The sequence below is a fragment of the Blennius ocellaris genome (genome assembly GCF_963422515.1).
Source record: "Blennius ocellaris genome assembly, chromosome: 13".
In the NCBI taxonomy this organism is placed as follows: Eukaryota; Metazoa; Chordata; class Actinopteri; order Blenniiformes; family Blenniidae; genus Blennius; species Blennius ocellaris.
Genome location: NC_137662.1, coordinates 25,403,759 through 25,418,911, shown reverse-complemented (window position 1 = coordinate 25,418,911; position 15,153 = coordinate 25,403,759). Strand labels below are relative to the sequence as shown.

Sequence of the window (15,153 nt, the reverse complement as noted above, 5' to 3'; positions counted from 1 at the left end):
CTTCTGCTACGTCTGAGCATGCTTCCTTCAGCACTTCATACCAACGTGGTTGATTATTCCTTTTCAGAACCACTGCTGGTTTCCATTTGTGAAAAGTTCCCAGAAAGTCCCTAAAATGATCTCTGGCCCAGATAAATTCACACAGGCTTTCTACGTCTCGTTACTCACAATATGTTCCAGTCACACACAAGAGGTGATGAGGTACAACCTTTGAAGTGAACCACTCAGTGTGCTGCTTTTTGAAAGGCCCCTCAGGAATAGAAAAACAACAAAAAAAAAAAACACAAGAATGTTGGTGCTGTTTGTTTCCATTTGACTGGAAATTTCTCAGATTTAATTAAATGAAACATTGAAAAAAAGATACCATGTTTAAAAAGGGCTTCTTCTAATTGTATCGCATTGCACCTCACGACCCTGAATTGGATAAGCAGAATACAAGATGGAAGGATGGACGAGGAGCATGAAGCAATGGATCTTATGAGCCTAGATTGTAGTTACCCCCTTCATTCATTACATGAGTAAATAAACACCAGACAGGAATGCTAACATGTGCTCATCATTGGTTCTGTTATGTCAGAAGGAGGGAGGCTTCCATTCCGCTTCTCATTCTCCTTCAGCTCTGTGGCGCCACCTGCTGGTGTTTGTGGCAGCTGCCGGTGTTTCACTTTGAACACGTCCCACCTCTCAGACAGCAGGTTTCTATTGAAGAGCTCAGACGTCAGGTAGGAGAAGAGCAAGATGGAGACCAGACCAGACACCATGGAGATGGTCTTAACCGGAGAGTACTGGACGTAGACGCCGTCCTCCAGAGTGCATCCTGGGAAATGGAGGATGACGGGCAGTCCCAGAGATGTGTGTCCACTGAGGAGTCGTACCCCCAGTCCCACCAGAAGGCCTATAAGAGCCCCGTAAGCATTGGACACTTTAGAAAAGAGGACACAGACGAGTTGAGGGAAGAGGAGGACGTATGACACTTCAGCTCCAAGAAACCAGAAGAGCACGATGCTGTTTTTCAGGCTGGTCAGAGATGTTCCAGCCACACCCACCACAACCACAGCAGCACGGATCACCCACAGGGTCTCCCTGTCTGATGCCTGGGGAGAAAACAATGAATTATAAACAAGATGTTCATTCATTCATTCTGTCAAATCATCCTTATTGGCTCCTCTCCATACAGTACAACCATTGAACGGGGAGTTGGGTACTGTAGTCGTAAGAAGAAGCAGTTTAGTTGGATTCTAGATCAGCTCACCTTTGGTCTCAGGAGGTTCTTGTAGATGTTGTTGGTGAAAACTGAAGCAGCAGAAAGCAAAACAGAGTCAACTGATGACATGGCGGCTGCAGCCACACATCCGATACCGATGATGGAGACGAAGGTCGGGGTGAGGTGCTGCAGGGCGATGGGCAGGACCAGAGCTGCTTCCCCACGGTCGTATGGAGACGGAGAACCATAGGAGGTCATGTTCCAGTCTGAAGGACAGAAACAGGAGAATGAAAGAGTTGGACTGATAGACCTAAAATGCTTAATTCATTCATCTTCTATCCAACTTGGCCTGCATACGGTCCCAGTGGCAGTATGGAGAGACAATCAGCCCGGACACCCCTGTCTTCCCCCAACACTTCTGAAGGACATCAAGCTTCTGGAAGACCATCCAAGAGATGTCATTTCTCCTGGTAGTTTGGACCGGGCTGAGGGGCTGAGTCGGATGTCCTTGGTTCACTTAGAGGACACCAGTGGATCTCTTAGCCGTTGTCCTGAACCACTTTAGCTGTCTCCTTTCACTGTGGAGGACCAATGGCTCCACCACGAGTCCTGACACTTGTATCCACAATCTCATTGTTTCAGTCTTGGTGGAACACGGCGGCACTGAGTAGGTGGAGCAGGATCAGTAGGCTGGGGGAGCCAGAGTCTTCTGCTCTCAGGAGCTTATTCAAAACTCTGTCAGAGCAGTCTTTGTGCTGTCGGAGGGTCTCAAACCTGATTGAAACGTCTGAGGACGTTGTTGGGATCGGAGATGTCCTTGAAGCTGCAGGGTGACGACCTTTTCCAGAATCTTTGTCAGAAAGGGAGAGTTTGAGAGAGGGTGGTGGTTTGAGAGGAGCTCTGGATCCAGGTTGTACTTCTTGAATATGGATCTGATAGCTGCAGTTTGAGGGAGGGCGGTACTTCACCAGTTGACATTCAGCACTAATACAATAGAAAAGGAATATTGTGACTCAGATCAGGGATCCACTACCAGATGTGTGCTGTTTGATATTAGGGGCCGTCACATGGGAGACTTTATTCACTTGCACAGAGAAGGATTTGTAAACGAGTCTCTATGCAGACATCATCATTATATAAGTGTATGAATTCATTACTGATGAGTTGTAGATGGCTGCTTGATGGAAACTGCTGATCCAGTTGAAAACCTTCTCATTCATCTTCTACACCCCTATGAAGAAACCAGGAAACACTTTGATCCTCTTCCTCAGCAGGAGCCTCCAGAGGGACAATTTTTCAAAATGACATTAGATTTTCCTTGACCATAACACAGACACCATTTTTCACAATTGACTGCAGGAAGCAAAGCTGTTGATTACCTGTAGACGACACGGCCGCCCCGAGCAGTACGAGAGGAATCATAAATAGAAGCAGGATGAAAGCAGCAACAAAGCATGTGAGCTTGGCCGTCGCAGTAGAAGAAGACGACAAGATTCTCTGCTGGATGGACTGACATGCCAGACTGCCCAGTGCCTTCAAAACAAAATGCAGTAAATAAAAACTAAATCTGCTGATTTTCGTCCACAAATGTAGTTTTGAAGTGTCAGAAACACAGATGACATGAGCTGTCCTAGTGCAGTGTGATTGTAGGAGATATATTACTTGATGTTGTTGTCTCATCTTACCAAGAAGCAGAACTCATCAATCATTAACCATGTCTTTCTAACATCTGGTGTGCCAATCCATGGAGAGTGTAAAGAGTTGTTCAGCAGAGTCTGGCTGATGTTCACGGTGTGAGGGTTCATCATGACGAAGGGAACACAGACAACCTGTAGGAAAAAGACAAGGAACAATAAATACACAGAGCCTGGGAGGTTTTCTTTCTGACCCTCCTTGAACCGTATCAGATTATATAGAAATATACTTTAGGTGTCAGGGTTAGGGTTTGGGTAACCCTAACCCTAACCCTAACCCTAACCCTTCCACCAGCCTTGCCAGGGGGCAAGGATCCTGAATGATTTGTTGTTTCTCTCTTTCCTCCTCCTCTTCTTCCTAAATAAAGCCACATTTGACCTCTTCACCATGTTCCCTCCATCTCGATGATGTCATGGTAACTGCACCTTTTGAGAACATTGTTCTGCAATCCACAGTATTGAGACACGAGATTTCAATTCAACTTTGGCCAGTTAAACTGCATGTGCTTGCTTTCAAAATAAAAGGTCCAAACACCTTCAAATTAATAGTCCTCAGTTAGTAAACACCTTCCAAATGGATATTACGTGGTTAGCTAGGCTGGGGCCTTTCACAATAAAATTCCAAACTCCTTCGAAAAAACCTTTTTGAAAGGCCATCATTTAGAAAATGATGGCTCTTCCTATAAAAATAACAGAAACACTGAACAAGATGTAGTTTATATGTTTGGCCACTAGTGGGTGCTGCAATGAAACCACACACACACACACACACACACACACACACACACACACACACACACACACACACACACACACACACACACACACACACACACACACACACACACACACACTCCAGCAGCCTTTACCAAGCTGATGAAGATGAGGACGAGCTGTATGACATCAGTGTAGGCCACGGAGTAGAGGCCTCCCAGCAGGGTGTAGACCACGGCCACGGCAGCAGAGATCCAGATGCAGACGGAGAAGGACACATCCAGGACCACACTCATGGTTCCTCCTGTCAGACACCGTCAGGATTGGTCCACAGCACAGCAGCCAATGAGCATCACAGTAACGCCACAATAAAGCCTCGTTTACACCACCACGTTTCAAGTGAAAACTCAGTGTTTTGGTTTCACAAAGGTTACACGTTTACACAGCAACATTCTAAAAACACTGTTTGTTTCCATGGAAACGGCAGAAACGTGATGCAGAAATTATGTCGTTTTCATGGTGGGCTCTAAACATGAACACTGGGAGAACATTCTAGTGGACAGACCACCAAGTTTGATTGTTATCAAGGTGTCTCCACCCATCCATTGTCTGCCGCTTATCCAGGCCGGGTCGCGGAGGCAGCAGTCTGAGCACAGTTGCCCAGACTTCCCTCCCCCAGACTCTTCCTCCAGCTCTTCTGGTGGCACCCCAAGGTGTTCCCAGGCCATAGAGTGACATAGTCCCTCCACCGTGTCCTGGGTCTGCCCCGAGGCCTCCTACCGGAGGGACATGATGGAACACCTCCCTGGGGAGGCTCCAGCATCTGAAACAGGTGCCTGAACCACCTCAGCTGCTCCTCTGGATGTGGAGGAGCAGCGGCTCTACTCTGAGCTCCTCCCTGGTGACTGAGCTCCTCCCCCTATCTCTAAGGTGACTGAGCTCCTCCCCCTATCTCTAAGGTGACTGAGCTCCTCCCCCTATCTCTAAGGGTGACTGAGCTCCTCCCCCTATCTCTAAGGGTGACTGAGCTCCTCCCCCTATCTCTAAGGTGACTGAGCTCCTCCCCCTATCTCTAAGGTGACTGAGCTCCTCCCCCTATCTCTAAGAGTGACTGAGCTCCTCCCCCTATCTCTAAGGGTGACTGAGCTCCTCCCCCTATCTCTAAGGGGGACTGAGCTCCTCCCCCTATCTCTAAGAGTGACGCCCAGCCACCCTACGGAGGAAGCTCATTTCAGCCGCTTGTATCCGGGATCTGGTTCTTTCGGTCATGACCCATAGTTCATGACCATAGGTGAGGGGAGGAACAAAGATCGACTGGTAAATCGAGAGCTTCGTCTTTTGGCTCAGCTCCTTCTTCACCACGACGGACTGATACAACGTCTACATAACTGCAGACGCTGCACCGATCCGCCTGTCGATCTCACGCTCCATCTTACCCCCACTCGTGAACAAGACCCCAAGATACTTGAACTCCTCCACCTGTGACAAGGGTACTCCACCGACCTGGAGGGGGCAAGCCACCTTTTTCCAGTCGAGAACCATGGCCTCGGATTTAGAGGTGCTGATCTTCATCCCGGCTGCTTCACACTCGGCTGTGAACCGGGTCAGTGCTGAAGGTCCAGGCTTGATGGAGCCAACAGAACCACATCATCTGCAAATAGCAGAGATGAGATCCTGTGGTCCCCAAACTGGACCCACTCCGGCCCCCAGCTGTGCCTAGAAATTCTGTCCATATCTATGAGGAACAGAATTGGTGATAAAGGACACCCCTGCCTCCAGCCAACGTGCACAGGGAACAGGTCTGACCTACTGCCGGCAATGTGAACCAAACTCCTGCTCCGGGGATACAAGGACCGACCAGCCCTTAGCCCCGGACTCCATACTCCCGGAGCACCCCCCACAGGACATCTCGAGGGACACGATCGAACACCTTCTCCAGATCCACAAAACACATGTGGACTGGTTGGCCGAACTCCCATGAACCCTCAAGCACCTGGTGGAGGGTCTAGAGCTGGTCCAGTGTTCCACCATCAGGACGAAAACCGCATTGTTCCCCTTGGATCCGAGGTTCGACTAACGGCCGGACCCTCCTCTCCAGTACCCTGGAATAGACTTTCCCGGGGAGGCTGAGGAGTGTGATCCCTCTGTAGTTGGAACACACCCTCCGATCCCCCTTCTTGAGGCTCGCTTGGCCTGCCGGTACCTGTCGATGGCCTCGGGAGTCCTATGAGCAAACAGTGCCCGATAGGACTCCTTCTTCAGCTTGACGACATCCCTTACTTCTGGTTTCCACCACCGGGTTCGGGGATTGCCGCCACGACAGGCGCCTGTAGTTGCTTCAACAATGGAAGTGGAGAACATGGTCCACTCAGACTCAATGTCTCCAGCCTCCCTGGGGACCCGTGAGAAGCTCTCCTGGAAGTAGGAGTTGAAAACTGCGCGGACGGAGGGCTCGGCCAGATGTTCCCAACAGACCCTCATAACACGTTTGGGCCTGCCGAGTCTATCCGGTCTCCTCCCAGTCCAGCACATCCAACTCACCACCAGGTGGTGATCAGTTGACAGCTCTGCCCTTCTCTTTACCCGAGTGTCCAAGACACGCGGCCGGAGATCAGATGACACGACCACAAAGTCTATCATTGACCTCCGGCCTAGGGTGTCCTGGTGCCACGTGCACTTATGGACACCCCTGTGCTCCAACATGGTGTTCGTTATGGACAAGCTGTGACTGGCACAGAAGTCCAATAACAGAAAACCACTCGGGTTCAGATCGGGGAGGCTGTTCCTCCCAATCACCCCCTTCCAAGTCTCACTGTCATTGCCCATGTGGGCGTTGAAGTCCCCCAGGAGAACAATGGAGTCCCCAGTTGGGGCACTATCCAGCACCCCTCCCAGGGACTCCAAGTGGGTTGGGTACTCTGAACTGCTGTTCGGTGCATAGGCCGAGACAACAGTCAGAGACCTGTCCCCTAACCAAAGGCGTAGGGACGCAACCTCTCGTTCACCGGGGTGAACTCCAACACATGGCGGCTGAGCTGCGGGGCAATAAGCAAGCCCACTCCAGCCCGCCGCCTTACACCGCGGGCAACTCCAGAGAAGTGGAGTATCCAGCCCCTGTGGAGGAGCTGGGTTCCAGAGTCCAAGCTGTGAGTGGAGGTTAGCCCGACTATATCTAGACGGTATCTCTCAGCCTCCCCCACAAGCTCGGGCTCCTTCCCCCCCAGCGAGGTCATATTCCATGTCCCGAAAACCAGATTCTGTGTCCGGGGATCGGGTCGTCGAGGCCCCTGCCGTCGACTGCCACCCAATCCACATTGCACCCGACCCCTACGGCAGCCTCTGTAGGTGGTGGGCCCACAGGAGGATGAGGAGGAGGGGCCCGCGTCGTCCCTTCGGGCTGAGCCCGGGCGAGTCCCACGGGCAAGAGCCCTCCCCAAGGCGCTCGCATGCGAGCCTCCACCCCGGGCCTGGCTCCAGGGTGAGGCCCCGGCTGCGCCAAACCGGGTGACGGCACTTCTCTCCTCTGGTGTATGTTCAGAGGGGGTCTTTTGAACTGCTTTTGGTCTGACCCGTCGCCTAGGACCTGTTTGCCTTGGGAGACCCTACTGGGGGGCATAAAGCCCCCCGACAACGTAGCTCCGAGGGTCATTCGGGTGCTCAAACTCTCCCACCACGGTAAGGTAGCAGTTCAAGGGGGAGATCAAGGTGACTGTCAAAATAAAATTACCAAGTTTGATTGTGATCAAGATGACTCTCAAAATAAAACTACCAAGTCCCAGGAGAATGTATTTTTACCGAGTCCAATCAGTGTTGATGGTACCCAGAACAAATCCACCACAAGTGAAAGCAGACTCAGTCCAGCTGCAGCGATTTTTCCATATTTCAAGTGAAACGGATCCATCATGGTGACACATTTCATGTCTCTCATCGGCTTCGCAAAGAACAAACCACCTGAGGAGAAAAGTGCAGCAGAAGGAGACAAAAGGTTAAAATTGTGTGAACAATTACAGAATAACTTGTCAGCCATTTTTTGAATGTGTTTTTAATAAACTGAAGGTTTGGTTTCCAATGTTTACTCTGATCAAATAACATTTCAACATTGAGTACTCTGATTCCAATACACATCATAGACATCCACAACACTCTATTCATTTATGTTTCTGAGTTTTATGCATTAGACAGATTATGGTAGGGCTGTAGTACTCGAGTCCGTACTCGAGACGTTTTATTGTCGTCTTGGACTCCTTGGTATTTGACGGGACTTGTCTCAGACTCGGCCACTGGATTTGCAAAATATTTTAATAATCTCCACCGAGTCCAACTGTTTGTAAACCCGAGTTAAAGCTATAATCTTTTTAAAATACATTTTTAATTGACGCAAATCCACAACCACTGCAATTCTCCACCGTCACAACGATCCTCTGATGCCAGGGGGTTTCTGGTGGATTTTTAACTGGTCTGATGCTCTTGAGATGCTAGCTCATGTCTGTCTGTGATGCTAACAGATAGTTTGATCATATTGACCGTTTCCATGAAGTTGCTTTCTTTGCAGAAACACAAACCAACATCTGAGCAGAAAATGTTCCTTGTTTTTCATGGTGTGTTTGGAAGAACTCTTCAGTTCTCTTGTGTTTTGATTGTTTCTCAAATCCAGATTAGCAGTAGTCTGGCAGATATGACTAAACTCTTACCAACAATGAACCCCGTACTGTATGCAGTGAACAAGATGAGTGTCCAGATCAGTCCCATTGACGGCGTGTACATAATCTCCACAGTGCCAACAATCAGAGCTCCTCCGACCCACGTGGCTGAGAGATGGATCACAAAACACAGAATCACTGATAAATAACAGCCGAACGACTAAATTCTCACCAGCTTCCAATGTTCCTCTATCCAGCATCTTCCTCCTCTAACATCAGATTATAGAGCATCTTCCTCCTCTGACATCAGATTATAGAGCATCCTGTACAGAACACTTAATATTTTTAATTAAAAGAAAGACACAAGTCCTCAAATGTTGCACAACTTTGTCTAGATTTGACAACATGTATCATTTCTTGAGAGGAAGATGTATTGCCTTTCAGTCTCTGTGGGTTTCAAAGCAGTCAGACTTCAGACACTCGTTGTCACGCCCCACTCCTCAGAGGCCTCTTAGGGGCGTGGTTGGGTTTTTTCCGTCTTCTGTCTCTCCTCCCCTTTTGCTTCAGGCTGTGTGTGAGGAAGTGGAGTTGCTGGGGGAATCATTACCTGATTCAGTTCAGCTGCGACGACCGGGTGGAGCTCGTCTCCTCCTGATCATCTGCACCTCTTAAACGGTGCTCGACTCTGCGCTGGATCAGAACACTCCCTGCGTTAGTAGACTTGTGTGTGTTGTCTCCCAGATTTTGTGTTGGACTAACGCCGCTTCCTTCGGTTTCCCTTTGAAGACTCGCCTGCCTCAGCTTCCCCTGTTTCCTGACCCACCGTGACCAGACCCGACTCAAACCCCAGTAGCTCCCGCTTCCGCAACTCAGCCTCGAACTCCTTCCTCTGGAGCCCGCAGAACATTGCTTTTCCTCCTGATATCGCAATATTTCTGTGATAGCACTTCACTTTCTTTTAGACAAAGGAAGTAATGGTGATCTAGAGGACACCCCTTTCTGTATTCTTGATCCCTGCAAAGGCAAGTGTCCTTGCAGTCCTCCTTCTTTGTATGCCAACCAAGACACATCTCGCATGCCCCGAGTCATTTTAGTGTGACTCTCTTCTCTGGGACACTGAGATTTGTAAATTTTCTGCAATCGAAGAGTTTGTTGTAGTGCCTTTCATCGCCACACACTCCACATGTATTTGCAAGTTCTTTCTTTGTGCTCTTGGTTGAGGCAAACTTTTTCTCTGGTCTTTTATGTGGAAAGTGGTCAGATCTGTCTGTCACTTTTAACTGCTCCAACCTTTCGAGTACTCCCTCCTGCTTTTTAAGGAATCTCACAAGCATATTGAAATGGTTGTTGTTCATCACTCCATTGCTTGGCTCCATCATGTGAACAGGCCAGTCTCGTTTCACAAATGCAGGGAGTTTACTTTCAATGATTTGTATGGCTAGTGGATTCTTTATTGCACTGGTGCTGTCAAGTTCTGTGAGATCAGCTACGGCCTTCTCAACTGCCTGGACGAGATCAATGACCTTCCTCGAATAGGAGGTAGTCTCTCCAAGTCTTTGAGTATTTCAAGTGTATTGCAGACTTGTTTCCGTATTTGTTTCCAAGAACTCTGAACATCTCTTCAGCAGAGGAGTATGTCGACAGGCTCAGGTCTTTGACTACCTTGTCTTCAATGCTATCCACAAGTTGTATCTTTTTAACTTCAACAGACCCGGTGGGTTCACCTTATTCTTGCAAGTTTTCCCAGTCCTTTTTCCATCTGTAGTAATCCCTACTGTTGCCACTGAAGATAGGAAGCGCAGTTGGTTCTATTTTGACAGTTGGGTTAATTGGTGCTGGGGCCAGCAGTGCCTCGTTTCCACCATTGCTGGTACCCGAAGTTTCATCTGCGATTCGTCTCGCAGTACGGAACTCCGCCTCTCTCAGCTCCATCTTGTATTTCAAAGCTTTTGTTCCTCTGATTCTGTTATTGAGAGCTCTTCTCTCCTCACCAGGAATCCAATTTTCCCAAGCACGCTTGGCGTCATTGACTTCTTTGAGCCTTTTCCCCAATAAATCCATATGAACACTATAACTTTCAAAATTAGTGCTCGTCACAACTTCTTCCTCTCCATAATTTCTCCACAAAGTATCTTGCAGCATATTCTTCACAAGTTTGAATCTTTCCTCAGCTTCTTTGGCCATTTCCTGGATTTCCTTCTGATGCTCGAGAACTTGCTGTTCTTCCTCCTCTTTTACCATGTCTGACAGTATGTCTGCCAAGTAATTCTCGTTTGTTTGGAGGAGTTCATTGAATCGGTCAGACAATTTTTTGAAGTCATCCAATAATTCTTGTTGAGCCATGAAATCTGCCTCTTGTGAGAGATGATTGGCTTGACGAGTAAAAAGGCTCTTGGAGGTTGTTTGCTCCTTCTTGCGTTGTTTAATTGACTTCTCTTCAGCCATTGCCATCGCGTCCACAATTGGAATTTAAAAGCCTTTTAATCCTTTAATCTTCCTGGTACACGAGTGGTTTTCAACTGTCAAGCTTATTTCCTCTTTGATGCTAATCCAGCTTGATGGGACATGGATGGAGCTCAAGTACAACGACGCGATGCCAACTCAGTTTTTAAAACGTTTATTTCTAGCCTTTTATAACAGGTTGAAAACCTTAAAGAAAAGGGTAAAAAAGAGACAAAGGAAGAAATAAGCTCTGTTCAAATGTTTCCAATGAATTAACACCCTGAGCTTTTTCTCATTTTTATTCATTAATTTATTAACTGAATTATCTGCTATGTACCACAATGTTTCAACCTAAAATGTTTTCCATTTGTAAAATTAAATCATGTACCTTGCCGTACTCATTTTAACCATTTTAATCAAAGTCTAACTTTATAGAACGTATTTGATCCATAACTTATTTATTCATTTTAGTCTTTACGTAAATATATTTATCTAACTCAACCAAAACTCATTACTCTTAACATTTTAGTGATTTTATCCTTCATTGTTTTAACATAAATTCCACTATGAAATCACACTATGTACATGTATCTCAAGTGGACCAGGCAGCACCCAGTAACAAGGAATTTTGCCTAAATTATGCCTCTGCAAACAAATTGGTCAGGCCAACCACTATGGTCGTAGAGTTTATGCTTAGATTTGGGTCAAATGACAAACAAATCAAAACAGTTCAACAAGTCTGAAGCCATTCACAAAACAACGTCTCTGAGCTCCTCCACTGCATTCTCTGAGTGTCTGATCAATTTTAAATCAGGGTAGGAGTCGCACAAGAGGAGCTTAGAGCTCAGTCCCACCCCTTATGTTGGGCTCCATCTTCTGTCTATATGTGGTACTACCCTACACCTGACCCAAGCTGAACTGTGTTGGGATTTATGGTTGGTAATTAGCATAAATAATTACTGTAAGTAATGGATTACTGAAAGTAATTTAGGAAAAATTGGAATTACTAATGAAGTAAACGGTTAGTTACTCATCAGCAACTCCTAGAGTAATTGAGTAATTACTCAAAAGTTAATAAATTATCAAAAATAATTTATTAATGAAAAATTATTAATTTGCATAAATTGGTTATTTATCAAATAATAATTGAATCGGGGCACCACCAGCTAAGCTGGAAATAGCTAATACCAAATTTCAGTCTCGTTTGTCAAAAAGGGTTATTTAAGTAAAGTTAATATTTCTGTGTAAATATAACAATATTAAATAACAAGGAAGGTGTGAGATTCGAGCACAGACTGTTACAAACCAGTGAATTGTCAACAATAAATACACAATGATAACCAAGAATCGATCAATTCAGTTAAAATGCATTTATTAACAAAAATGTATTTATTCAAAAAGAATTCATAAATCATTTATTAAAACACAATTAAGTAATAAACAATCAAACACGGAGATCTAATCTATTAAACAGCAAACACTATGTACAAAGAAAGGGTGTGTGTGTGTGTGAGTGAGTGGAAGCCTGAGTGGGGATGTAATGACCACGAACGTCCACCAGGTGGCGGCAGGCGTTGGAGGGTCAGTGTGTGTGGGTGTAATGACCTCGAACGGACACTAGATGGCGGCAGGCGTCTAGTTCGAGGCAGTGACCGTAACGACCACTAGGGGCGCGGCGGCGCACGGAGGGAGAATGCAATGACTCGACTTGTCCACCGAGTGGCGGTCTCTCAAGAGATTGCAATCACCAACGCGGCCACCAGAGGCGCTTGGCGCACTCTTTCTGGACAGCGTGACGTCACTGTGCTCGTGCACGGCTCGTGAGCCTGCTCGGAGCGCGCCTGGGGGCTCGTGGCTGAGAAATCCCAGGGACAGTGAACTACACACGGTCACAGAAGCGGGTGGAGCGGCGCACAGGAACAGCTGTTGCTGAGTTTGCGCCGCGGTTAGTGGAGCGGAGAGAAAAAGAGAGAAAGGAGAGGAAGGAGGGGGAGAAAGGGCAGTGGACAAGATTTGTCCAGCTCTGCACACTGTCTTGGACTGCACAGTAGTCTAGAAATGATCTGTGCAAAAGGAGAGAGAGAGAGAGAGAGAGAGAGAGAGCGAGCGGGCTACAGAGTGCGGAGGTTCGCGCTGATGTAAATCCAACGCGCAGACACAGATGGGTTGGAAACAGGGATCGGCGTCCCTGACTTCAACACAATAATAAACACACAGCAATATTACAGTCACGTTATTGTCATTGCCTGCCCAGACTCTAAGCCTTACTCAGTTTGACGAGGGTGAACGTGCTGCCGGCGGCCTGGAAAGTGCGTTGATTTCCCAGCTGCGAGTTTGTTTTCTCTGGCGTCCCAGGGTAAACAAGCTCAACTGGTCTGTGGACAGGGAAAAGTCCACAGGATGATCCGAGGAGGATCAAGCGCTTCTTTTGAGGAGGGGGGAGAAGAAGCAGCTTCAGGTCTGCATGCGGGAGGACGGTGCGCTGGCAGCTGCACACTCGGACTCCGGTGAAGAAGGAAAAGGGAAAAGTAGACGTAGTTCCACGGTGGTTTCTCGGCTCGTCCGGCCCGGTGTGGAACTCCGGGGCCGGTCAGCGGGCACACGTGGCACTTCGTCTCCGTGCGAAACGGATGCGTCCGTCTTTACGCAGGTTTCAACATTGGAGAGAAAGAAATCAACCCCGGGGGTGTTTTATATCGGTTGTTTTGGTGTCGGGTTTCCGGTGGGCTCTGGGTCATGTGGACCAATCCTGACGGAGGGCCCGCCCTGGATATTCCAGCTGGTGAGGGAGCTCTCAGGCTCCCCCTGCCGTTGGCCTCTAGTATTGCACCTTGGACGGGGGTCCAGGGGGTGATCACGTGACCAATGGCAGACTATTCAGTTGTAGGCATGTGGTCCTTTGTTCTCAAAACGTGGTCCACCCTCCCCCTCCCATGAGGTTGAGTGGCCCCCAACAACTGGAAAGAACAGGTTAGACTTGAGGTGTTTTCTTCACTGTTTCCCTTCTTCATGTTTGGCGAACCATAGACACAAGCACGTTCAGTTTGCTGCGTTCCAAAGAACACTATGACTAACATCAAACATCAAGAAAATTTATGAGTGGGTTCACACCTTCTGAAGTATGTAGCAACAAGTCTGATCACAAACAGTGGCAAACTTTCAGAAGTAATAGATTACACCCTGGACATGAGCCAGTTAGCATTGACTCCACCCAGTAAGGCCCCAGGCTCTTATGTAGATGTAGGAGGCTGTTTAAAGTCATGAAAGTAGATATTTGTTCTCACAATCATAGTGGAAGGAAAGATTAAAGTACAGATATCTAAAATACTTTCATATTATTGGCTCTAGAAATACTTCAGTAATTGTCACCTCTGTTCAAAACTGAAAAATACACAGACATTCTGCTGAAGCTTGTAATATAGTTTTATACTGAAGAACTGAAGCACCAATTCTTTATTCCTTATTGGACACTTGATGTACTTGTTTACTATTTCAGATGATCTTTACCGTTTCAATACTTTAGTGTACGTTGTACATTTCAGGCACTTTACAAGGAGGATAGAAAGTTCTCTTGCTTGTTAACATCACTTCACTGAGCAGTTTCTATTTGACCTGCAGAGTTTACATCTATTATTTAGACTGGAGAAGCTCCAACCCTTAAAACCAACCAAAACTCTGAGAATTGTTAAAGTGTGTAAAGGAGTCGTGCAACACATCCCTTGTCTCATTGTTATGTATTTGATCAACTTGGTGGAAAACTGCATGTTGTATCTGCAATCTAATGTATATTTAACTCATACAATGTGTCTCACCTTTAATTCAGGGCATCTTTTGAAATCTGAATTTTTTGAATTTGAATTTTTTGAATTAATTTTGGCAGTCTTCAGAAAACTAAACAGAACAAATAACACTCAATTGTCCAACTGATCAGCCGAAAGGCTGGAGGTCCAAATGTTCTTGTCATTACCTTGAGTGATGTCTGACTACACTGTAGTCTTCTCAATCTCATCCAGATACTCTGATTACTCAGTGGGTAATGAAATCCTCACCTGTCATGGTGAAGATCCCCACCAGCCAGCCGATGCCTCGGTTCCCCAGCAGGGCCATCTCCATCCCAGTGGCTGCACTTTTCTTCTGCTCCCGTCTGGACTTGAAGGAGGCCCAGACGCCGGTCCCGAGGACCAGCAGGTAGAAGACCACCATCACCACGGCACCGGGGACGTTGACGGCCATGATGGACCACCGCAGACTGTCTGAGGTGTGACTGACTGAACAGGTGACTGCTGATGGTAAATGTTTAAGTTATCAGGGAACAAATCCTCCCTTGTCTGATCTTATCTCTCTGGTCAAACCGGTTTTGTGTCGTGCAGAGAAAGAAAACATATTGCCCAAAGCAGTTGTGCTTCGAGGTATGGAGAGAGGAAATCATGCTTACTTATGTAATGGTGACTAAAATGCT

At 47.1% G+C, this 15,153-nt stretch overlaps 1 protein-coding gene across 1 annotated transcript in view; it reads right to left on the bottom strand.

The window, feature by feature from the left end:
• LOC308138669 (uncharacterized protein) overlaps positions 1-14,927 on the bottom strand; it is a gene marked incomplete at its 5' end in the record, with an annotated part of 33,661 nt that extends 18,734 nt beyond the window's left edge. Inside the window, 8 exons of the mRNA XM_080507883.1 lie at positions 548-1,094; positions 1,253-1,470; positions 2,584-2,737; positions 2,890-3,033; positions 3,768-3,916; positions 7,408-7,563; positions 8,304-8,420; positions 14,744-14,927. Of these exons, the coding sequence (XP_080364009.1) occupies positions 548-1,094; positions 1,253-1,470; positions 2,584-2,737; positions 2,890-3,033; positions 3,768-3,916; positions 7,408-7,563; positions 8,304-8,420; positions 14,744-14,927 (1,669 nt within the window). The remainder of the gene's footprint in view (positions 1-547; positions 1,095-1,252; positions 1,471-2,583; positions 2,738-2,889; positions 3,034-3,767; positions 3,917-7,407; positions 7,564-8,303; positions 8,421-14,743) is intronic.
• Between the last annotated feature and the right edge of the window lie 226 nt (positions 14,928-15,153).